At 44.6% G+C, this 24,387-nt stretch overlaps 2 protein-coding genes across 2 annotated transcripts in view; one reads left to right on the top strand and one right to left on the bottom strand.

Moving 5' to 3' along the window:
• Nucleotides 1–24,387, bottom strand: part of LOC138953273 (sodium channel protein para-like) — an 88,405-nt gene that overhangs the window by 34,470 nt on the left and 29,548 nt on the right. Inside the window, exons 11-21 of the mRNA XM_070325072.1 lie at nt 22,660–23,130; nt 21,743–21,848; nt 21,158–21,309; nt 14,288–14,428; nt 13,557–13,730; nt 10,456–10,679; nt 9,718–9,856; nt 8,875–9,126; nt 8,798–8,807; nt 7,508–7,545; nt 1,051–1,113 (exon numbers count right to left, since the gene is read on the bottom strand). Coding sequence (XP_070181173.1) covers nt 1,051–1,113; nt 7,508–7,545; nt 8,798–8,807; nt 8,875–9,126; nt 9,718–9,856; nt 10,456–10,679; nt 13,557–13,730; nt 14,288–14,428; nt 21,158–21,309; nt 21,743–21,848; nt 22,660–23,130 — 1,770 coding nt within the window. The remainder of the gene's footprint in view (nt 1–1,050; nt 1,114–7,507; nt 7,546–8,797; nt 8,808–8,874; nt 9,127–9,717; nt 9,857–10,455; nt 10,680–13,556; nt 13,731–14,287; nt 14,429–21,157; nt 21,310–21,742; nt 21,849–22,659; nt 23,131–24,387) is intronic.
• Nucleotides 4,746–5,802, top strand: LOC138952564 (uncharacterized). The gene is made up of 2 exons (XM_070324251.1): nt 4,746–5,187; nt 5,476–5,802. The coding sequence occupies exons 1-2, from the start codon at nt 4,935–4,937 to the stop codon at nt 5,754–5,756; spliced, it is 534 nt and encodes a 177-aa protein (XP_070180352.1). The 5' UTR covers nt 4,746–4,934; the 3' UTR covers nt 5,757–5,802.

Below are 24,387 nucleotides of genomic sequence, written 5' to 3'. Positions count from 1 at the left end.
CGAACATCTCACGAACGGCCAGGGGGCGAAGAATTGATCAAATGTAGGATGAGGATGGGTGGGTGACAAAAGGCTGATAATTCGAAACACGGGAGGCTTTTTTAACCACTGCAATCATGATAAGCAAGAGTTGCTCCTTCTTAAAACAAAATAAGAACAATGAAAACGATCTGAGCTCCAATAAGCGAGACGACTCACAATGTCCAATGTCGAACGTGCTGTGCAAGAATTGTTTTCTTTTCAGGCAATTTGATCAACAACCACAGAATGTAAAACATGGACAAAAAGGGAGGATGATATAGCAGAAAGGAAAAACTAAGGTGCAAAGATCCTTCGTAAAAAGACAAAACTAAAGATAAAACAAACACGGTTGATGCCTGTGGAATGTAAAGTTCTTCGCGGTAGTCAACCTCCTACAAGTATTAATTTTGTTTGTTTTTTGTTTTTCAAGTACAGTAAAACCTCCCACTAACGACCTTGAAAATGTAAAATGGAGGGGTCTTTATTGGGAGTTTGGGAGGTATAATTGTTTCCACAGGGGAGGCAACTGTTGGGTAGTTCGGTCTTACGTTATCCCATTTTGGTTCCCATTTGATGTGCATATGGATTAGCATGATGTATGTGCATACATCAGCGCACAGACAGGCAGACATAACACACACACACACACACACACACACACACACAGACAGACAGACAGACACACACACACGGCCTCATAGGTAAAACTCGGCCATTGTCCCCGGGTAAGAAGGTTAGTCTCTGTAAAAAGGTCAAAGTCGTTATTGACCCTATTTTGGTAGGTCGGTAGTCTGAAAAAGGAGGGCGTCATTCTTGGGAGGTTGGTTACAGTGTAAAAGGCATCCGTGCCCAGAAATTCGGTCGGCAAAAGGAGGGGGTCGTTCTTGGGAGAGGTCGTTACGGGAGGTTCCACTGTATTAAACGTTGCTTCTAGATTTCTTTGGCACGCGGATAGCAAATCAAAGAGTTGAACTGGTGGAAAGAGAATAAAAGTTCAAAAAGTAAATGTTCGATGGGTGAAGTGCTCACATTGGATCCTGACTGGCTTGTCACCACCTTTTTCTGCGAGCTGACGCTCGAAGCTCTAGACAACTGTAAAAGGAAACAAAATGAAAGCATGCAGGGGGGTAAGGTTTACCAGGGTTGAACACAAGGAACCAAATCACAAGAATATGTTGGCCAAAACAACGCCTTCCTATTTTGAATAAACGATCATGTTAAGCCCACATAGATCTTTCCAGGGTTTTTCATGGGATAAAAGCATTATTCCAATTAAACACGTTTCACAATTCAACAACCAAGCTGCTTTTGGGGCAGAATTGTTTGTTTTTGCGTATTTCATTTCTTGAACTAATTCCGCAGATTGGCATAGGCGTCAATAACAAATTTAATTTCGCAAAAAATGGGAATTTATGCAACAGATCATGACCGTACATGATTTATACTATTTCTCTGTCGTCTGCTCCTGAAGCAGACGATTTTGTTTTGGAGCAACCCGTATGACACGGGATGGGGTAAAACAGAGGATGATGGGTAAATTCTAAATATAGCCCACAATCATCCTGACTGCAAACAGTGACAGCCGAAAATTAATATTTGATGAGCTTTGGAGGAGTAGAAAGCGACAATAATCCCGGCGAGTATCATTGTTTTTTAAGCTTTTCTGTTTTGATATCGTACTGCTATCATGGGCTTTCAATTGAAGTGAAAAACTTCGTGAGAGGGTAGTTATAGTGTGCAAAAGCTTCGTGTACTACTCTGCAAGTGCAACAGGTCGGACCTACTTTGGAAGCGTGGGTATTGGTTCCTTCTGTCAAGATGGTTGAACGTGCTACGGACACTCGCATGCACGAAGGCTCGGGAAATTCGTTCAGCGTGGTGGGGGGAACGGAAGGCGTGTCTGCGAGAGCTTCAATGTTGAGCGAGCCTCGGTGCATTTCCACGGCGTGGGTGGGGCACGAGTCAAGGATTTGACAAGCCCCGCCTTTGTTCGGAAAGTGCGCCGGGTGAAGCCAGACACTCTTGTTGCAGGGCCGGACCCAGGGGGGGGGGGGGGGGGGGGTTTCCAGGGGTTCCGGAACCCCACCCCTGGAAAAAGCATGTACCTTGCTTTGACTTTTACTAGTTTTAGCACCAAAACAATGCTGCTCTTAACCCTCAAAACAAGGCCCAGAATGCACCAGATTGCACAGATTTTAACCGTTTTTCAAACATTTTCCGGGGGAGCATGCCCCCGGACCCCCCTAGTTCGCGCGCCTGCAAAGCAGGCGCGCGCTTGTGGCTTCGCCACTTCGCCACTTCGCTGATTTGCCCCCCCCCCCCAAAAGGAGGAACCCCCCCCCCCCCTTACAACTCATTTGGTCCGGCCCTGTTGTTGTCATGATTGGCGACAACGATCGTGTGCATTCATGCGATGTGGAAGAGCTGTCGTCAAACATAGTGGCGTCGGCCTCCTATTTCCACCGTGCGCTGGGCGTTCCCCGAGTTTGTGTGACACAACTATTACCGAGATGTACGAACTACCGATCATGCGTACTGTATGACAGGAAGGCTTTTCTAGCCAATGCAGAGATGAAAACCCTGATCAAAGACATAGATTATATGCATTTTGTACAGTATGATTTTGCACGTTTCGAACATGAAAACCCAATGCGTTTCGCTACATTGTCCAGGTATTACAGGGATGGCGTGCACTTGACTGATCAGGGCTACTATGAAATGTACAAAGTTTTCCGATCTGTTGTCATTCGAGCTGTTGCAGCTCTAAGTGTAGAATGATTTATATGTGAAAACCGATCCTCAGGGACGTGCAGATGAACTGGCAATGCAAGGCAGTCGTAGTGGGAGGTAGATGCTGAATGTGCCATGGTATATGTGTTGAAATGCTTTGTTTTATTGATGACTGTTACAGACAATGACTGAATGAGACACAGTTGTGTTAATTAGTTGAGAGGGCCAGTAACTAAGCCCTTAGATACACCAGTGATTAGTACACGGTTGAGAGCGCGTATCTGCCCTTAGATACACCAGTACAATATAATAATAGAGTTGAGAGGGCTGCTATGACGGAGTGCTATGCCCTTAGATACACCAGTATATCATATTAACAGGGTTGAGAGGGCTTCTATGCCCTTAGATACACCCGTACGTTATGATACTAATATGTGTAACAGGGTTGAGAGGGCCACTAGGCCCTTAGATACACCATTATGTGATAATTGCCTGGTTGAGAGGGCCAATAGGCCCTCAGATACACCAGCAAGTAATGGAATTACACCAGTATATCATATTAACAGGGTTGAGAGGGCTTCTATGCCCTTAGATACACCCGTACGTTATGATACTAATATGTGTAACAGGGTTGAGAGGGCCACAAGGCCCTTAGATACACCATTATGTGATAATTGCCATGTTGAGAGGGCCAATAGGCCCTCAGATACACCAGCAAGTAATGGAATTACTATCCTTGGGTAGAGCAATATGTGGTGCCAATACAATGGCGTCATCGTGGAAGCAGTACCGTCGCCTCCTTGACAATAAGGATGGGTTGTTATACCGGTGTCTGGTCGAATTATCACCACAATTTATTCAGCTAACAATCAATTCTCTCCACAGTGGTGATTGGTTGTTGTTTTCCTGCCGAACAGGCAGGAGTCTGGACTATCAAGAATGATTATAAAATCAAATGGTTGACATCTACCTATATATATGATGTTATGCTGTGCAGACCACTGACTGACCATGCCTCCGGTGAGAACTAGAGCGGTGCCTAAGCGCTTTGCAGATGCGCCAGTTAGTGCCCGTGGACGACCAGCCAAGCGAGGAAGGCAGAGAGGTGCGTCCACAAGCACCACAGCTGAGGGGGCCGCAGATGCTGCACCAGCCTCCACTGTCCTGTCCGACCAACGCTTGGCAGCAGGTTTTGAGGCGGTGATGGCACAGCTTCAAGCCATGAAACAGACAAACATTCAGCTGGCGGCTCGTATGGAGGCGGTGGAGAAGGCACAGGCGTCACCCACAGCAATGGGAGGATCCCCTGCAGGAGTCGCACAGCCTGTTCCGTCCAACAGTGAACACCACCAGGACGCTGTGGTGCACAATGTGCACAGCACTGTCCTCCGGACGGTAACAGGTGAGCCTGGGGTGACCCATGTCCCAGTGGACTTGCACATTCATGATCAATTGAAGCACGCGATTTGGCAAGGCCAGTTTGTAGAGTTTGCGGATTTGCTCCACCAGGACGCTGACCCAGAGTACATACTGTCCGTGGACACCTCTGGCCAACCAAGCCTCACCCTAGCCCAAAAGTCCAAGCAGAAGAAATTGTCCTTTACAAAATGGGGTGAGGCCTGGAACCTTTTTCAGTATGTTTTGACGCAGCAGCCCAACCAGACCTGTGCACAGACTGGTTTCTCTAAACATTACGAAGTGATCTCCAGTCTGTTCCACCCGGGACATGACTGGGACTTCTATGACATAAGTTTTAGAACCATGCTAGAAAAGGGGCTTGTGAAGTGGGGGGGACAAGAATTTTGACCTGGCTTTTGAAGCCAAACAAAGAGAAGGGCAACATGGGGGGCAACAAAAAACAGGGAAAATCCGGATCATCAGAACCTTCTTGGGTCCCCAAGGGCCATTGCACCTTTTTTCATAAATTTGGATCTTGCAAATTCGGTGACAATTGTCGCTTTTCCCATGCCTGCGTGAATTGCGCTGGGCCCCATTCAGCGAAGGCTTGCCCTGAAAACCAGTCCTTTCGCGGTCAGAAGTCCGACCGATACCAAAAAATTAACAACATGCCCACTTCCACCGCAGGCCCCAAACAACAGTAAATAATTTTTCCCACATGCCGACAGGGATCCTGCGCCATTCCCACCCCTACCATCCGACCTGAAGTCATAGACACTGCACAGATGCTGATTGGCAAGGCGTTAAGTGCCTCATCCAGTAGTCTGTACCCAAGAGCTTGGCAGCTTTTCAAGCTTTTCATAACTGAAAGTAATATCTTTTGGGAATGTCGAGTAAGCGAGCAAACTGTCCTGCTTTTCATTGCATATCTCTATCAAAAAGGCTACGCGCCTGCGACAATTTCTTCCGTGATTTCCGCGTTGAGTTATGTGCACAAGTTATCTAGTGTGTCTGATCCGACTTCATCTTACATAGTCCGTAAGTCGATGAAAACTCAGGGGCGGATCAGATGCTTTGTAAGGGGGGGTGCACTTTGAATTGAAAGTGAATGTGATGGGCGCGAAGCGCCCGAATTTGCTAGGGGGGTCCGGGGGCATGCACCCCCGGAAAATGTTTTGGCCCTAAGAAGCAAAATGGTGCCATCTGGTGCCATTTGAACTTAGAAATGGTCATAGAATCAGCTTTCCAAATTTTATTTTTTTTTGCTGGAGGGGGGGGGGTGCACCTGCACCCTGTGCACCCCCCCTCGTCCGCCCCTGAAAACAGCACATAAACTTAAACCTGCAAACGACAGTCGTCTTCCTATTACTGAAGAGATCCTAGAACAACTGGTGAAAACCAGTAGACAAGCTTTTCAAAATATTTATCTCACATATCTTTACCCATCAATGTTTTTGTTAGCTTTTCATGCTTTCCTACGGGTCGGGGAAATAACAGAATCAGATCACACACTTGCTTTCTCCGATGTGACCTTAACGGATGACTCTATTCTTATTTCCTTCAGATCTGCTTGCACTCAGCTGGTAAGCATCAAGAAGCCGGTGTAACCACAGTGGCTAATCCACTCATATGCCCCGTACAAGCTCAAAAAGAATACATAGTGAAAAGAGGGCGCAGGCCCGGCCAGCTCTTCATGCTTAATGCTTTCAAAAGTTATATTCGCTTACCTTAAACAATTCAGGGAGTACACTGCAAACAAGATTGCTGGTCATAGGTTTAGGTAAGCATTCAGTCAATCACAAAAAGTCCTCATCCAGGAGGTTGGCCTGGGTTTGGACCTATGTCGAGGAAGCTAAGTCCAAAAAATTACATACATAATTCAGTCAACAAGGGAAGTTCTTATCCAGGAGGTTGACCTGGGTAGGGACCTACGTTGAAGATTGAAGTTGATAGATAAACCAGGTTACAGAGGGCAGGAGGCTGGCAGGCATGGAGGTTGGCCATACGCTGTCAGCCTCGGTTAACGTAGGTAATAATAGCAAGTCGTTCAGGTATAACTTTTCGCATAATAACCAAAGTAGGGAGGTTGACCCTGCTTAGCTGCTGTGCACGGGATCTGGTGTGAGGTTGCTGTGTAATCTCTTTTAAGTTGTATTAGAGATACCACAGTTGTGGCGGTCAACGCCCACACTCGTCATATTTTGTACATATCAAGAACGGTTTTATTCATGTGATGTTATTATGTCATTATCTAGGCAGCATGAATGACTGAGGGAGATTTGATTATGTCATTATCTAGTCAGCATGAATGACTGATTCTTTTATGAATACATGAGAGAGTGTTAAAATGTGAAGATTTGTGTTTGTGGTCACCTGCTTGACCACGTGAAATGTTGTTTATTTGATAAGTTTTGTTGGTGGTCCCGCTTGAATGTGAGAGTAAGTTGTACAATGTTACTGTGTGTGTGTGTGTGTGTGTGTGTGTGTGTGTGTGTGTGTGTGTGTGTGTGTGTGTGTGTGTGTTTGGTAACCCTTCTACAGCGGGACCACCTTATTTTGTCATGTATATATATTTGCATCCACTCTGGCGCTTTATTAAATAAAGTGCCCATTTCAATCTCAACTTTGGTCTGGTCTTAGTGTGTTGCATACATGATTTTATGTGAGCTTGTGAACATAAATAACAACTGTGTAGAGAAAGCAGCCAAACTGTTAGTTTTGGTAATGTTTGTTTGTTTGTTTGTTTGTTTGCTTAACGCCCAGCCAACCACGAAGGCCATATCAGGGCGGTGCTGCTTTGACATTTAACGTGCGCCACACACAAGACAGAAGTCGCAGCACAGGCTTCATGTCTCACCCAGTCACATTATTCTGACACCGAACCAACCAGTCCTGGCACTAACCCCATAATACCAGACGCCAGGCGGAGCAGCCACTAGATTGCCAATTTTAAAGTCTTACGTATGACCCGGGCGGGGTTCGAACCCACGACCTCCCGATCACGGGGCGGACGCCTTACCACTAGGCCAACCGTGCCGTTTTTTTGTGGTTATGTGCCCAAGAAAAAAGATGCTCTTACCCCATGCAAAAAGAATGAACAAATCTACAAGGTAGTTTACAAGGAAAGGAAACTATCTGAAAGTGAACGCTCTCGTCTTTAGCTATTGGGGTCGTTCAAACAATGCATTGTGACAACGTGTACTCATATTGAGTTTTGTGATGCTCTATCTAAACTGAACACAATATTGCTTAACTTTGTAACAAGGCATACGCTAATGTTCAATACTACAAGTGAAGGTCTGATTTTACTATCTTCCAGCTATTTATGGAAGACAAAAATGCAGTGAAAATGACGCACCTTTGCACCATCAGGAATGTCCTCGGGTGTTTTTTCGACTCCTGCAGACACAAATCACAGAGCAATCAGCATTTAAAACTAAAACAACAAATACTCTAAAAAAAAATTAAAAAAAGTAGAATAAACAATTGAATATAAAAGAAATGAACGAACGCCACAGCCCTTTTGAAATACACCACTACAATACTTTTTTTTTATCTTAAATTGAGACATCAAATCATTTCATGTAATACTTAATAATCTACACGTTGATTAACACGTTGCTCTGTGAGTCATTCTTTCTTTCTTTATTTGGTGTTTAACGTCGTTTTCAACCACGAAGGTTATATCGCGACGGGGAAAGGGGGGAGATGGGATAGAGCCACTTGTCAATTGTTTCTTGTTCACAAAAGCACTAATCAAAAATTTGCTCCAGGGGCTTGCAACGTAGTACAATATATTACCTTACTGGGAGAATGCAAGTTTCCAGTACAAAGGACTTAACATTTCTTACATACTGCTTGACTAAAATCTTTACAAAAATTTACTATATTCTATACAAGAAACACTTAACAAGGGTAAAAGGAGAAACAGAATCCGTTAGTCGCCTCTTACGACATGCTGGGGAGCATCGGGTAAATTCTTCCCCCTAACCCGCGGGGGTTTCTGTGAGTCATGCACAAAGTCAGATCGAGTGACAGTGGATTGTATTCCTCCCTCAACACTCCCCTCCCTTCAACCTTAACCCCCCCCCCCCCCCTGCGTACTCTTAAAACCTCACTCCTCCCTACCTTTCAAAAAGTGTCCACATCAATCAGCTGAGAGACATATGAATCTCCATACCCGTCAACATATCCGGACCATGAGGAGGAAGCATTATCACTCACTTAAAATACTACAGAGGTGTGCCCAACTGTCCCCAGCATAAGAGGGTTGTCACAAAACTGTGTGATTCTCCCAGGCAGGGGTTGAGCTACAATTTGGAAACCATCTGACAGGCATTTTCAAAGATGGCAAGATCTTGTCTGTACTCACGCTGTTAATTGCGTCACACGTGCTGAGCATGAAAACCCTGAGGTTTCTTTCTGACTGAAGACAACTTCAGCTCCTGAATTCATATGTTTGTTATGAAAGACTGCTTTTCCACGTTTAAATTAAACAAAGTTCGGTTAAACATTTTGGCTGTGGGCTGTGCGTTGATAATGAGACTGGGCTGACAAGATTTTACGTAAGCTAAGGTCTCTAACAAAAGAAGGCAGACATGATGGTAACATTTTAAAACGAATGTTGCCAATGCCTCACCATATATACTGGCCACCAACTTTGTGGACAACCCTTGTACCCCCCTTTCAAGGCACTACCGACCAGAGGGACAGACAATTACCAACAACGCCGTCAACCAGTGGGTCCTTGCCGTTTAGTTCCGGGGACACTTGCATGGTTCCTGGGGGTGGCTTGCCTTTCCCTGTCTTCAGCCTGACCTTGAGACACACGATGACCTTGACCTTGACCCAACAGCCAAAGCGCCGGAAGCGGTCGAAGGCCTCAGCCAGCTTGTTTGGTTCCTCTTCCGTTTCAGATTTCTGGAGGCTTTCCGCGCCGAATGAGCTCAGCAGCAAGGCAAGGAAAAGGTTGAGAACCTAAAGTGAGGAGACAACGCGTTTTTTTCTTTAAGTGTTCAGGACCTGCCAGTGCGGTGGAGAAGAACGTTCTTTTTTTAATCAGTGCAGATAGGCAAAATGAAATGTCCAGAGCCTGTAGTAAGAAGACAAGTTGTTTTTTCTTTAAAACACTCTGTACCTGCGTTTAGGAGAAGCGTTTCTTTTAATCCATGAAGATAGGCAAAAGAAAACATTCAGAACCTGCAGTGAGAAGAACACTTTCTTTAAACATGCAGGACCTACATGGAGGAGAATAACATTTTAATCAGTGATACGAGTAAGCAAAGGGAAAGGTTCAGAACCTGCACGGAGAATACACAGGTGTTTTAAGTTTTTTAGTTGTAGTTGAACACTAGACAGTTTCAGGATCAGTCAAGCCCTTTACAGTAACATTAGACCAGTTGACTGAATGAGAGAGAAGACAACGTTATAAGGTAAGAGTACAACTAAGGAAGAAGAAGAAGAAGAAGAAGAAGAAGAAGAAGAAGAAGAAGAAGAAGAAGAAGAAGAAGAAGAAGAAGAAGAAGAAGAAGAAGAAGAAGAAGAAGAAGAAGAAGACCAATCACGTACCACCAGGTTGCCAATGATCATGGTGAGTAGGAAGAAGGGTATGCAGGGCCAGCCAGCAACCCTTATACAATTCCACATAGACTCTATCCACTCTCCGCACAACACTCGGAACACGATCATGAACGAGTGCATGAAGTCACTGCAGAAAGATTTCAAAACAGTTAATGCTAGCCCACTCGTCACTCTCACTTCCGTTGTCATCATCATCATCGTCACTGTTGCTGTCGTCTTCATTGATAACCTTGACACACTCATACGTTTATTCATCATACTTGTTCGTTCTCATCCTTCATCATCATCGTCGTTACATCGTCCTTGCCACCCTCATCCACCATAGTTACATGTCAGTCGTCCCAATCCATCATGGTCGTCGTCGATGCAGTCATCCATCATAATTATGCATCATTATAATCAGCGTTGCCTGCTTATATTCTCCCTCTCCTTCTCCCCCCCTCCCCTCAGTTGTTCCAATTCATCATGATTGTCGTCGATGCCCTCATCCACCATACGCATCATTATAATCAGCGTTGCCTGCTTATATTCCCCCTCTCCTTCTCCCCCCCCTCCCCTCAGTTGTTCCAATTCATCATGATTGTCGTCGATGCCCTCATCCATCATATGCATCATTATAATCAGCGTTGCCAGCTTTATATTTCCCCTTTCACCCCTTTCCTTCTCCACTCCCCCCTACCCCACCCCCACCACCCCCAACACCACACTACCCCTCCAAGCACTCACCAGAAGTTCCACCTGGGCATAATGCCCCCCTCCTCTGGGAAGAGCGTGGAGTTGGTGAAGTTGACGTAGTACTCGCCGAACAGCTGCTGGCCCATGACGGCGAAGATGAAGACGACGATCCACAGGACGATGACGAGGTTGCCGATGGCGCTGACTGTGCGGGCCACGATGGAGATGAGCATGTTGAGCGTGGGCCACGACTTGGCCAGCTTGAACACTCGCAGCTGCAAGGAGGAGATGATAATGAATGTTCTAAAAAGATAACGATGATGATGCTGATGCTGGTGCTGGTGCTGCTGCTGCTGATGATGATTATGATAATGATGGTGATGATGATGACGCCATGACGAAAAGAAAGAAAGTAAAACAAGACAGACAGACAGACAGACAGACAGACAGACAGACAGACAGACAGACAGACAGACAGACAGGCAGACAGACATACAGAGAGCTTGAACAACTTTAACACACGCAGCTACAAGGAGAAGATGATAATGAGTTTTCCGAACAGATGATGATGATGATGATGATGATGATGATGATGATGATGATGATGATGATGATGATGATGCATGTTGGGAGTCTTCAAAGAAAGAACAAATCCGAGTAAACGAGTTTATGTATTACTAAGAAAGAAACGAAAGAAGGAAAATAAAAATAAAACATACGGACAGAAAGAAAGACGGCTTAAACAACTTGAACACACGCAGTTGCAAGGAGGAGATAATAGTGAGTGTTCGGAAAAGATGATGATGATGATGATGATGATGATGATGATGATGATGATGATGATGATGATGATGATGATGATGATGATGATGATGATGATGATGACGACAAAGTAATGAGTAAACGATTTTTGGCCTTCCTCTTTGTAGTGAAAGCTCCTTTGTTACTAAGGAAGAAAGGAATGAAAGTAAGAAACAAACAAGGAAAGAAAGTTCAATAGACAGAAAGAAAGAAAGAAAGAAATAAAGACAGACAGACAGACAGACAGACAGACAGACAGAAAGACGGACATACAGACAGACAGACAGACAGACAGACAGACAGATAACTGGAAAAGTTGAACACAAGCAGCTGCAAGGAAGATACAATGATACATATCAGGGCCGGACTAGGCGAAGAGGAGGGGGGGGGGGGGGGGTTGCCAGTGGTGGCCCAGGGGGATGTCCCCCCTGGCGGCAGGGGCGGATCAGTTCATTTTATGACTGGTTTTGTTGAAAAGTATATTGTGAAGATATGGGTGTGAAGGCGCGAAGCGCCAAGCTGACGGCGCGAAGCGCCTAGCTTGCTAGGGGGGTCCGGGGGCATGCCCCCCCGGAAAATTTTGAAAAAAAGGATGCAAAATGGTGCAATCTGGTGCATTCTGAGGATGATCATTACCAGTTTCAGGCAGCAGATTTTGTCACTGATTAATACCCCAAAAATTGAAACTCAATGTAAAATAAAGAAATGCATACCTCATTCAATATTTTTATTTTTTGGCTGGGGGGGGAGGGGGTCCGGAAACCCTAGAACCCACCCCCCCCTCCTTGTTGTGGGGGTCAGGGGGCGAAGCCCCCTGAAGCTGACGGGTAGGTCATATTCTGAGATAGGAAAATGGTCGCTCCTTGCATGAAACGGCATAAAATAAGCAATAATAAAAAAAAAATTAAATAAGTAAGGTACATGTTTAGGCTAGGGGGGGGGGGGGGTTGCGCAACCCCCATAACCCCCCCGGTAGTCCGGCCCTGCATATCATCAGGTTTTTAACCCATGGCAGACGTCGTAGACCTGCATCAGATGTGACCGGGGGCTTGTAAAAGTTCAGTTACCACAACACATTTACAAACAAACAAACAAACACAAGAACAAATAAACCCCATGCAAACAAACGTCTTTGAAAAGAGATTAGTTGACAAAGTGAGCAAATACAATGGCTGCTTTCAAATCCGAAAGCCCTCATGCCTGTATTGCACTGTGCCGAATATCCTTGCGAATATGAACATGTTGTATTCAGCACAAAAAAAGAGACGAATGGACAGGACAAAATATTGAAAATTCGAAGCCTTACCGATCATTGTGGATGCATACAAATCTGAAAGCCAACAGCACGGACAATCCTTGTAGTCAAACAACGTAAAGGAAAGGCAGCACATAATAAACAAGTCGCGTAAGGCGAAAATACAACATTTAGTCAAGTAGCTGTCGAACTCACAGAATGAAACCGAACGCAATGCCATTTTTCAGCAAGACCGTATACTCGTAGCATCGTCAGTCCACCGCTCATGGCAAAGGCAGTGAAATTGACAAGAAGAGCGGGGTAGTAGTTGCGCTAAGAAGGATAGCACGCTTTTCTGTACCTCTCTTTGTTTTAACTTTCTGAGCGTGTTTTTAATCCAAACATATCATATCTATATGTTTTTGGAATCAGGAACCGACAAGGAATAAGATGAAAGTGTTTTTAAATTGATTTGGACAATTCAATTTTGATAATAATTTTTATATATTTAATTTTCAGAGCTTGTTTTTAATCCGAATATAACATATTTATATGTTTTTGGAATCAGCAAATGATGGAGAATAAGATAAACGTAAATTTGGATCGTTTTATAAATTTTTATTTTTTTTTACAATTTTCAGATTTTTAATGACCAAAGGCATTAATTAAGTTTTAAGCCACCAAGCTGAAATGCAATACCGAAGTCCGGGCTTCGTCGAAGATTACTTGACCAAAATTTCAACCAATTTGGTTGAAAAATGAGGGCGTGACAGTGCCGCCTCAACTTTCACAAAAAGCCGGATATGACGTCATCAAAGACATTTATCAAAAAAATGAAAAAAACGTTCGGGGATTTCATACCCAGGAACTCTCATGTCAAATTTCATAAAGATCGGTCCAGTAGTTTAGTCTGAATCGCTCTACACACACACACACAGACACACACACACACGCACACACACACACACACACACGCACACACACACGCACGCACATACACCACGACCCTCGTTTCGATTCCCCCTCGATGTTAAAATATTTAGTCAAAACTTGACTAAAGATAACAAAAATGAAATCAAAAAGTGAATATCTATCAACAGATAAGATCAGGGCTCACCAATCTGAAAGCTCTCAGCACGGACAACCCTGGGAGTCCTTGGAAGCCAAGCTCGGCCAGAGACAGGAAGACGATGATGAAGTCGAAGATGTTCCAGCCATCTTTGAAGTAGCGGTGCGGTGACAAGGCAAAGACTTTGCAGAACGCCTCAAACGCAAAAATCGCCGTGAAAACCTGTTCAAAACAATTAGTACATTAAACGGTTGCCTTTTTCAGATTTTGTTTTAAATGGACCAGTGTTCAAATAGGTGAGAAGAGATAATGTAAATCGGCCCTGAATAACCTTCATGGGTTCAAATGGCAAAACAGGAGCACAAACTTGATGAGTTATTCATTAAACAGAAAATCTAAAGAAAAAACTCCGCGTTATAAACTTACAGTTCTTATGACAACATCCATGGACTTTTAATTCCATGCTCAAGCTATCTTAAGACAACTTCTGCTCTCTCTCTCTCTCTCTCTCTCTCTCTCTCTCTCTCTCTCTCTCTCTCTCTCTCTCTCTCTCTCTCTCTCTCTCTCTCTCTCTCTCTGCGATCTTTCCTCGACAGTGGTTGAATTAAAACATGTTTGTGTCAATAGCATTTACACCTTAATTTCAGTTGATACAAGCACGTGCATGCTTATGTCAAATAAACCATTGAAGTTTGAAGTCAATCTCTGGCCTGGAAAAAGAAAAAGAAAAAGAGCGCACTCTACGAGTGACAGCTCGTGAGCTCAGTGCACATGCATACCTCATTGGCACCACCTGTGATCACAGTGAGCGTTGCGCCCATCTCGTGGTGGTCTAGGGCCATGAAGAAGGTGTTGACCAGAATACACAGTGTGATGAACATATCCACAAAGGCGTCCATAATGAAGAGACCCATCAGTTCCTGGAAACAGCAAGACATCACAATAAACAAATCGTTAGTCTTAAATATATATTTTTTTTTTGGGGGGGGTCGGTATTTAAACAATGTGGTAAAATACAGTTTTTCTGAAAACAGCAAAGACATCTCAGTAAACAAATGGTTGGTCCTGATTTTGGGGGGGATTTTGTGTCTGTTTGTGTGTGTGTGTGTGTGTGTGTGTGTGTGTGTGTGTGTGTGTGTGTGTGTGTGTGTGTGTGTGTGTGTGTGTGTGTGTGTGTGTGTCACGATTTCAGTGACACGAGTGGGAAAGAAACTCTTTGTTGGGCGCCTTTCCCAAATTGCAATGTAATGCGCCTGTGCTGCCATACCGCATTGCGGAAAAGTTTTGGCTGAGAGCACGAAATTCACGTGGAAACAGTGCGGGTATCGGGTGATTTCGCTCACCGTTTAGAACACGTGTTCCAAGCATGCTATAGGGTGTCCAAGATGTAGGTGTGTTTGGTAGGCGACCAGTGATTGGTCAGGAAGATCGCTTGGTTTGGGGAAGCGATTGCTGATTGGTCAGGGAGATCACATGGTTTTTCTTTTCCCCGGCTTTCTTTCTTTTCGCTACAAGCTTTACAGACATCTTGAACACGCGGCCAGTACAACTGGCCTTGACACGGAACGATTCAAGGGGGGCAATCTCAGTCATCTGAAAGAGGGAAATCCAAACGCAATCCGCCTTGTTCGATTTTATGGGCTTGGACGATAGAGAAAAATAAGAAAAGCAAAAGCTGGAGTCCAGTCCGGACGAAACTGCTATCGAGAACGCAGAATTGATTTTTTCTGAGTTTTTTTTTAGCCGTAAGCGCCATTTCTCATTTCGAATTTCTCATAACTTCTGTTCACCGCAGTGAAACCAACAAAGGGGCCTCACTCTGGAAGAGTTTCCTGCTCCGATAAACATGGCGCTTACGGCTAAAAAAAAACTCAGAAAAAATCAATTCTGCGTTCTTGATAGCAGTTTCGTCCAGACTGGACTCCAGCTTTTGCTTTTCTTATTTTTCTCTATCGTCCAAGCCCATAAAATCGAACAAGGCGGATTGCGTTTGGATTTCCCTCTTTCAGATGACTGAGATTGCCCCCCTTGAATCGTTCCGTGTCAAGGCCAGTTGTACTGGCCGCGTGTTCAAGATGGCTTTACAGACGACAAGGTCTGAGTTTCCGTGACTAAGATTTGGAGGATTCCAACGCGTTGCAAGACTGGTTTAGGTCGACCAACGGGCTTCTGGCGTCAGTGCAGAACGCAGAAGGCTTAGGACGTGAGGGATTTGGCTACATACTTTCGCTGACGAGCGGGAGCCAAATATTCAAGCGGTTTGCTTGGGAGAGCTACGTTTTACGAGCTGTTGAGGTAATTAGCCGTTACTTTACGCTGGTGACCGGTCAATGTCTGTGAAATGTAAACTCTGTTTTGTTTCTCCATGATAGCGTATAACTTGCTCATTATAACGCTAAATTGTAATCTGTATATGGTTTTTGCAGATATGGAGAGGCGGAGAAAATGTCTTGAGTTGTTATTAAAAGTCTATCCTTGCAGGTACCACGTGCTCGCTAAAGGGGGAAGTTAGATATGTTTAAAGGTGGTAAAAAGGGGGATTGTTGGCATGGTCACTGCATCAATTGCTCTTGTTTCAGCTTGTTGCTGGTTGTTGCTGGTTGCTGCTGGAGACTTGCTGGAGGTGTTGTTGTACGTTTGCTGGACGTTTGCTACCTGGCTGCTACCTGTTTGCTGTTGAAGACGGGCTACACTGTTGCTGTCCTTTGTTCTACGGCTGTTACTGGTGTTGCTGCAACTTTCACCTGTATACACCACTGCGCCACTGTTTCATCGAATGGACCCTGGCTACACTGAGAGTTGAGTGCACCCATGCGTAAACGCCCCCCACCTTGTCATCTTTCTAACCCTTTATGAAGAACTTTGAGTTGTGAGTGTTAACGCCTGTACAGACTAAGACTTTTTACAGAGCAGCTAAGTGTTTTCTAGCTTTACACGGTTCAGCGTGTTCTTATTATTTCATAAACTCTAACTGGCTTTTGTCAGTTATTATTGCTTTACGACTTGGTCGTAAAAACACTTTTGGCTTCACGAGAAGAGGGAGGTGGAGAGTTAGTGTATATAAACTGACGTCAAGAACTTATACTTTTGTTGTTTCTAACTTTTTTGTGTGACTGCGAGAGTGGATCGTGGTGTGGTTGGTTAGTCAGTTAGCAGTAATTGACCGTTTTAGGTCATTCATTTGACTTTAAAACGTGACAGTGTGTGTGTGTGTGCGTGTGTGTGTGTGTGTGTGTGCGTGTGTGTGTGTGTGTGTGTGTGTGTGGATGGGGGGTTATTCAAGCAGTGTGGTCAAATACAGTTTTTAGTTGCCAACGAAACAGAAATTCTAACTCAGGAATGAGCCATACTCCTTAGTTGCACCGCGCTCTTTTCATCGCACCATTCGGCAGCAGTCAACGAGACAGTTAGGCTTTTTAGGCGGAATAAAAAACAAATGTCTGCCAAAGTGAGTAGTGTTCATGAGCGGGGATTGACACACCTGACGTGACCTCTTACTACTTTTTACCAAATTACCTATTTTATCAAAGTTTTTATCGATTGGTTTTACTACCAGAAGTTGTCTGATGGAACTGTCTACACAGAGGTATAATTTTCTACGCATTCTGTCCATGGATCCCAGAGCTTTCTCCATCTTCGTCGTTTGGCTAGCCATCACTGTGCAGTGCTCAGTAGGCCTCTTCAGCGACTTGTTCAGCCAGTTGGCAAGCAGCGATGACAGTGCGCTTGTTTACGCCGCTTACAGTGCACGCGTACCCGTACCCGTAGGCCTACCTCGTGTGCCTATCGGTGTTCGCTCTGATCGTCGCTGTTTCACCAGAGAGTACCTGTTGGACTTGAACCCGAGCAGTACTGCTGTGCCTCCCGTACTTGGATTACCTGATCGACAGTCGGGGCCTTCGTCGTCGCCTCGATCTGCCTCCAGCTGTGTACCCAGTGACGCTTCGTCGCTGTGTCGTCGTCTTCACGACCTTGGCATTCACTGCCATCAGCTACCATGCCTACGCATCCCCCCAAAGAAGGCACACAGGGGACATCGTCGCAGACCACGTCGGAGGAATGGGGCAGTGCTACCGACGCCAAAAGACTGTAAGTCTCGATCACACACCTTACTCCCCACTTCCACCATCACACCTCTCCGCATCGCACTTTTCAACGCTCAGTCTGTTTCTTCAACTCAGCAAGCATGTAAAAGAACAGAAATCGTCGAGTTTGTCACAGACAATGACCTAGACATTTTGATTTTGACCGAGACTTGGCTCAAGGAGAACCACGACAGTGTTATTGTTGACTTGACACCAGCAAACTATTCCCTGCGATCGTTTCCCCGCAGTGTCACTCGCGGTGGTGGAATAGCAGTGATCTTCAAAAACTCTCTCTCTAGTCATGTGTCGTTTAATTCGGTACTGCCATTTACACATCCATCCTTTGAGTGTGTACAAGTGACACTAGCCCTTCATCAGAAACCAGTTCACTTGTTTTGCATCTATAGGCCTCCTCCAAACTCAAAAAACAAATTGACTGATGCCATGTTTTTCTCTGAATTTCATGACCTTGTTGACCATTGTAACACATTGTCTGGAACTCCTGTTTTGCTTGGTGATATCAATGTTCATTTTGATGACTGCAACCACCCTTCCACTGTCAAGATGTTAGATATTTTAGATGTTTTTCAATTCACACAGTCAGTCAGTCATCCAACGCACAAGAAGAATCACATTCTGGATTGGGTTATGCATAGGCCTGATGATCATACTGTTCAATCTGTGTCTGTTACACATGTCTTAGCCTCGGATCATTTTTGTGTTTTGTTTGATCTGATGACCCAGTGTCCTCCTCCTCCACCCATGTTTAAGTCTGTCCGCTGTCTCCGTACGATGGATAAAGACGCTTTTAGGGTCGAGCTGCAGAACGCGCTGCCCCCCTCCCCCTCCGCTGACCAACTTGATGCCACACTTCGTGCTGCTCTTGACGTTCATGCCCCCGTTTCACGTCGCCGTGTCCGTCCGTCCAAGTCCGCACCGTGGTATTCCAATATCTGTGTCGAACTGCGTGATGCCAAATGTGACCGTAGGCGTGATGAGCGCAGGTATCTTAAGACTGGTCTTACTGTCCATAAACAAATATTTCAAGGAGCAAAGGACATTGTAACTAAGTTAGTACACGCAGCAAAGACAACCTTCCTCCAAACCCAGATTATTGCTTGCGATTCAAGCAAAAAACTGTTCGATATTTGCTGCCGGTTGACCGGCCGCAGTAAGGTATCCCCACTTCCCACTGTTTTCCCCGCTAGTCAGCTGCCAGATGTATTCAGTGATTATTTTATCAAGAAGGTTTCTGATATTCGTTCTGAACTTGATCAGATGAGTGCACATTCTGCTTCCTCCAGTCATGTTGATGTTCTCACTGATTGTTCTTTTCCATCATTTCAGCCAATCAGTGAAAAAGACCTTAAATCCATTATTCTGAAGTCCAAACCAACAACTTGTCCACTTGATGCCATACCCACACCATTGCTTTTTGAGAATCTTGATGTGTTGTTGCCAGCTCTTACTCAAATTGTCAATGATAGCCTGTTATCTGGTGTTTTTCCATCATTGTTCAAAACTGCACTTGTCAAACCACTTCTCAAAAAAACTAGTCTTGATGTCAATATTTTGAAGAATTATCGTCCTGTATCTAATTTATCATTCTTGTCCAAAGTTTTTGAAAAGGTAGTTTTGAAGCAGCTGTTGTCATATTTGAACACCCATGATTTGATCTCGCACTCTCAGTCCGCTTATCGCCCTTCTCATGCTCACTGTACTGAAACAGCCCTACTTAAAGTAATCAGTGACATTCTGTCTGCTCTGGATGGTGGTGATGTGTCAGTGCTTACCCTACTTGACCTTTCTGCAGCGTTCGACACGATTGACCATGTCACGCTTCTCCATAGACTTCAGACTCTGTACGGCATATCCGGTCCACCGCTAGCATGGCTTGAGTCCTATCTCATTGGCAGGACTCAGGCTGTGCTTGTCGATGGCCAGATGTCTGCTCCAGCCCCACTTTCTTTCGGCGTTCCTCAAGGTTCAGTACTCGGTCCCATCCTTTTTATCATGTACACTAAGCCCCTATCCACACTGATTCAAAACCATTCTGTTTTAAATCAGTCTTTTGCTGATGACACCCAGCTGTATAAACCCAGTCCCCCTGCAGAGACACATTCCGCCATCCAGACCATTCAGACATGCATCACTGATGTTAAATCTTGGATGGTCGATAACAAACTCAAGCTGAATGATGATAAGACTGAAGTCTTACTGTGCAAAACGAAGAACACTACATTTCCCTCTCCCCAATCTGTTTCTGTTCAAATAGGCAATACCGACATTCTTTTCTCACCATCAGCTAGAAACCTTGGATTCACCATTTCATCTGACATGACCCTTAACAAACATATATCTTTAGTCTGTAGAGCAGCTTATTTTGAGCTTCGTAAGATCAGCACCATTCGCCACACACTCTCCTCTCAAACAACTAACACTCTTGTCTGTGCCTTTGTTCTTTCTAAACTTGACTACTGCAACTCTCTTCTCTCTGGCTGTCCTCTGTACCTCCTGCATAAACTACAAAAAGTCCAAAACTCGGCAGCACGCCTCATTCTCAAAGCACGAAAACGAGATCACGCAACACCACTTCTTCACACACTGCACTGGTTACCTATTCAAGCCCGCATTGACTACAAACTGTCCACCCTCTGCTTTAACTTCTTTTCTGGCTCGTCTCCTGCTTACTTATCTGAACTCCTCACCGTCTATTCTCCAGCAAGACAACTCCGTGCCTCTTCTGACTGTCGCATCCTTACCATTCCACACACCAAAACCTACGGACAACGCACTTTTACTTTCTGCGCACCCACACAATGGAATTCTCTCCCCTTTCACATCCGCCACTCTCAGTCACCCCAAGCATTCAAACGAGCACTTAAAACGCACCTCTTCAAGAAATACAACCCCTGATTTTGTTTTCTCAGTCCATCAGTAGGCTACATGTAGTGTATTTGTTGTTTTAGTGATAATGTATATAAACATCTAGGACTGTTTTCAGCATTGTTGATAACATGTTCTGTTTGATTAAGGGTATTCAACTGGTATTTCCTTGTTTTTTACTACCTATTTTATTCATGTTTTTATTACTTAGTTAGTGGAAGAATCTTTTGTAATGTATGTTTGATAGTGTATGCTTTTAATTAAGCGTTGTTGACTATGAATGTAGATGTAAATGCTTGTATAACTGTGTTATAATTTTAAATGTGTCAAGCGCAAAGACCATAATTGTAAAGTTATGATGTTGCGCTATATAAATGCTCATTTATTAATATTATTATCATTAACCCCTCTTCGTGGCATTCTCAGCGCTAAAACAAGGCACATGGCTCAGAATAGCGAGAGGAAATGTACTCAAGAATAATATTGATAATGCAATATTTGATACAGAACTGTAAGCCTGGATCAAGAGAGAGAGAGAGAGAGAGAGAGAGAGAGAGAGAGAGAGAGAGAGAGAGAGAGAGAGAGAGAGAGTGAGAGAGGGAGAGAGAGAGAGAGAGAGAGAGAGAGAGAGAGAGAGAGAGAGAGAGAGAGAGAGAGAGAGAGAGAAAACACACACACCTGTAACCTAGTGAAGAGGGGTGAGCAGTCCCAAACACAGCAATAGCGGTATAGTTTGTCCTTGAGTGTTGTCTGAGGCTCGCTCATCACGCTGAGAAAACTCTGCCGATGTTCTGTGGCCTGGTCTAGAATGTCCTTTAGAACCATCACATCTGAAACCACCCGTCATGGCATCATCATCTTCATCATCATCATCGTCAACATCGTCATCGTCATCATCATGATTATCATCATCATCATCATCGTCATCGTCGTCGTCGTCGTCATCGTCGTCGTCGTCATCGTCGTCGTCGTCGTCGTCGTCGTCATCATCATCATCATCATCATCATCATCATCATCATCATCATCATCATCATCATCATCATCAACATCATCATCCTCATCGTCGTCGAATTAATATTTGTTTAAACATCCAAACACGATGCACAGAACGTAGCAAGTCTGTTGGTTTCTGGTATGTATTTAATTGGACGAAGGTTCTCGTTTTCATCTAAAAGTCTGTGCAGGTTTGTGATGTTTGACATGATTGTTAACATGTGAAGGCAATGTATGTTTAGCACACTTTCTCCGCTGTTTGTTATTACCTTTCATCTCAACGTTTTGTCCAGTTGGTGAGGAGTTGAGAAAGGGATTGCTGGCAGACATTTTCTTCTTCTCTGCTGCTTGGCTGTCCATGCTGTTAAGTGAATCCTGAAAAATTCAAACAATTAGTTAACAGTTGCAGAAAACGTGAAAACGCAGCAATATCAGCGTCATGAAAACAATCTAAATCCAGCTAGGTTTTGCTTCCGAGGTTTCAAAATCAACATCAAGATAAAAACAAAGTGCTGGAAAACAGGTGGAAAAAATACAGGAGTCTGCAAACTTTGACAACATAGTAAGAAAAATACACTTCCCCCTTTAGTCAAAAACACAAGAAAGGATTTGTTTTCCTCCACCGCCAGATTCTCACTTTACAGCTGAGAAAAGTCAGCAAACACATACCCATGAATTTGTGCAGTATATTGGTTTGATAAAAACAGAGGAAGTTAAAACCCATGCAGGAAGCGTGTACGGTCTTTACAAGCAAGCCTGCAGGTTGAAATATGACATGCTCGACAAAGCAAGAGTCAACGTACGTCAAAAGCAGGCATCTCAACACGGGGATCGGGTAAACAGTCGAAAAGCATATGCCTCTAAAGCAGCCCTCTGGCTAAGCATTATACACTAGCACCACGATCTATGTAAACATCTGGCATGGACTAAACATGGACGAAAGCAATAGGATGGGTTAACAGATATCATTCTCCAAGTCGGTCATCCATGTCCTTGTCTATAGAGAATTGCTTCCTGAATTAAAAACCATCATCCACTAGTCATACTAACATGTGATTGTTGCTGTTCTCTTGTGTGAATGCGTTGTCGACTCACCAAAATACAAACTTCTAAATGAAAGTTAGAGAATCCGTGGGTGGTGGGGTGTGTGAGTGCGTGAATATCTAGAGATGAACGGCCCACTCACAGCGTCTTCTAACTTGGAGGTGTCGAGCACCACATCTGGAGCTTTGGACTTGTTCCTGTTGAAGAGCAGCAGGGTCTCCATCTTGCTCTTGCCCTCCCCGAAGTGCGAACGCTGGGAGGTCCGACTGCCGCGGGAGGTGCGACTGTGCTGCGAGGCCGCGCTGCTGCGGCGGGACCCGACGGCCAGCGGGTGTCTGTACATGCTGAGGTTGGCAAAGCTAAAGCGGCGGCCGTTGGGCATGTTTTTGGGGAGGAAGGGGGAATTGCATAGATCTTCGGAGGAAGGGGTGACGGCCGCCGAGTCGTCGGCGAAGGGGAGGGGCAGGGCCTCGATGTTGTGGTGGTGGTGCACCAGGGGCTGGCGGTCGATGGCATGCGCGTACTGCTTGCTCTTCTTCCAACTGAACTGGGTGGAGCCCCGGCTGCCCTTCCGCCGCGGGATGAAGGGCGAGGCGGGCAGGCTTAAGCTGGCCTGCAAGCAGAGCGATCAACACACAACTGACACTGACACACGAAACGTACAAGCACCTTCAAGAGTGCATCGACCTTGGCCAACATTTTCTATTGTGCTTTGAACAGTGACACACTGACGCACGCAACGCACAAGCACCTTCCAGAGTCCCTCGAACTTGGCCAACATTTTCTATTATACTAACCGGCAATCTAAGACTATCTAAAGCAGTGACACACTGACAGACAAAAGGTACAAACACCTTCAAGAGTTCATCGAACCTGGCCAACATTTTCTATTTTACTAACCGGGAATATGTAGCTATCTTTACACTGACGAAAGGTACAAGCACATTCAAGTCTCTCTCCAACTTGGTTAACATTTTGTATTTTACTAACCGGGAATCTGTAGCTATCTAAACAATGACACACGAAAGGTACAAGCACCTTCCAGAGTCTTTCCAACTTGGCTGACAGTTTTTATGGTGCTTATCCGGGAAGCTAAAAACCAAATGGTTTTACTGTGCCATCAATTTAATGGGACAAGAAGCCCTTTCATCAAGTGGTTCTAATACTGACATACATTGTCCAGCACCTGGAAGAACATTCTCTGGGTAGATTGTGTCTTTACTGTATTCTCTGTGGATCTTGCGAGGCCATCATATAGCTCTTAAGTGGTACGACAAGCTGTTTCAAGATCAGGAGATACTTTTCTTTTTTTTTTTGGGGGGGGGGAGGCTTTTTTCATATCAGGCGGCTCAATAGCAAAACCACAAGCTGTTTTCAGGCCAGGTGTCTATTTCGAGGGACTAGAAGCTGTTTTCAGACCAGGTGGCTCTTTGGCTGCATAAGAAGCTTATCAGACCGCTCTTTAATGGACTATTCGGCTCTGATCCAGCCTAAAAAGATCTGGTTGAACAAAAAGCTGTTTTCAGATCAGGGGCGTTAATTTGTAGTTCGACGTAGGCAAAGAAGTTGTGATCGAATCAAGTGGGTATTTAGTGGAATGAAAAGCTGTTTTCAGATATGGTGGATCGTTCATGGAATAAAATGCTGTTTTCAGATATGGTGGATCGTTCATGGAATAAAATGCTGTTTTCAGATATGGTGGATCGTTCATGGAATAAAATGCTGTTTTTAGATATGGTGGATCGTTCATGGAATAAAACGGATGCTGTTTTTATATATGGTGGATCGTTCATGGAATAAAATGCTGTTTTTAGATATGGTGGATCGTTCATGGAATAAAATGCTGTTTTGAGATATGGTGGATCGTTCA

Source organism: Littorina saxatilis, linkage group LG17, assembly GCF_037325665.1.
Source record: "Littorina saxatilis isolate snail1 linkage group LG17, US_GU_Lsax_2.0, whole genome shotgun sequence".
Lineage (NCBI taxonomy): Eukaryota > Metazoa > Mollusca > Gastropoda > Littorinimorpha > Littorinidae > Littorina > Littorina saxatilis.
The sequence above is the reverse complement of the archived record's forward strand: the minus strand, read 5'-3'. Positions and strand labels throughout refer to the sequence as shown.

Coding starts and splice junctions, on each gene's coding strand:
- LOC138952564 (XM_070324251.1), top strand. CDS start 4,935: ATGCTGATTGGCAAGGCGTTAAGTGCCTCATCCAGTAGTCTGTACCCA. Junction 5,188..5,475: donor GACTTCATCTTACATAGTCC/GTAAGTCGATGA, acceptor CCCTGAAAACAG/CACATAAACTTAAACCTGCA.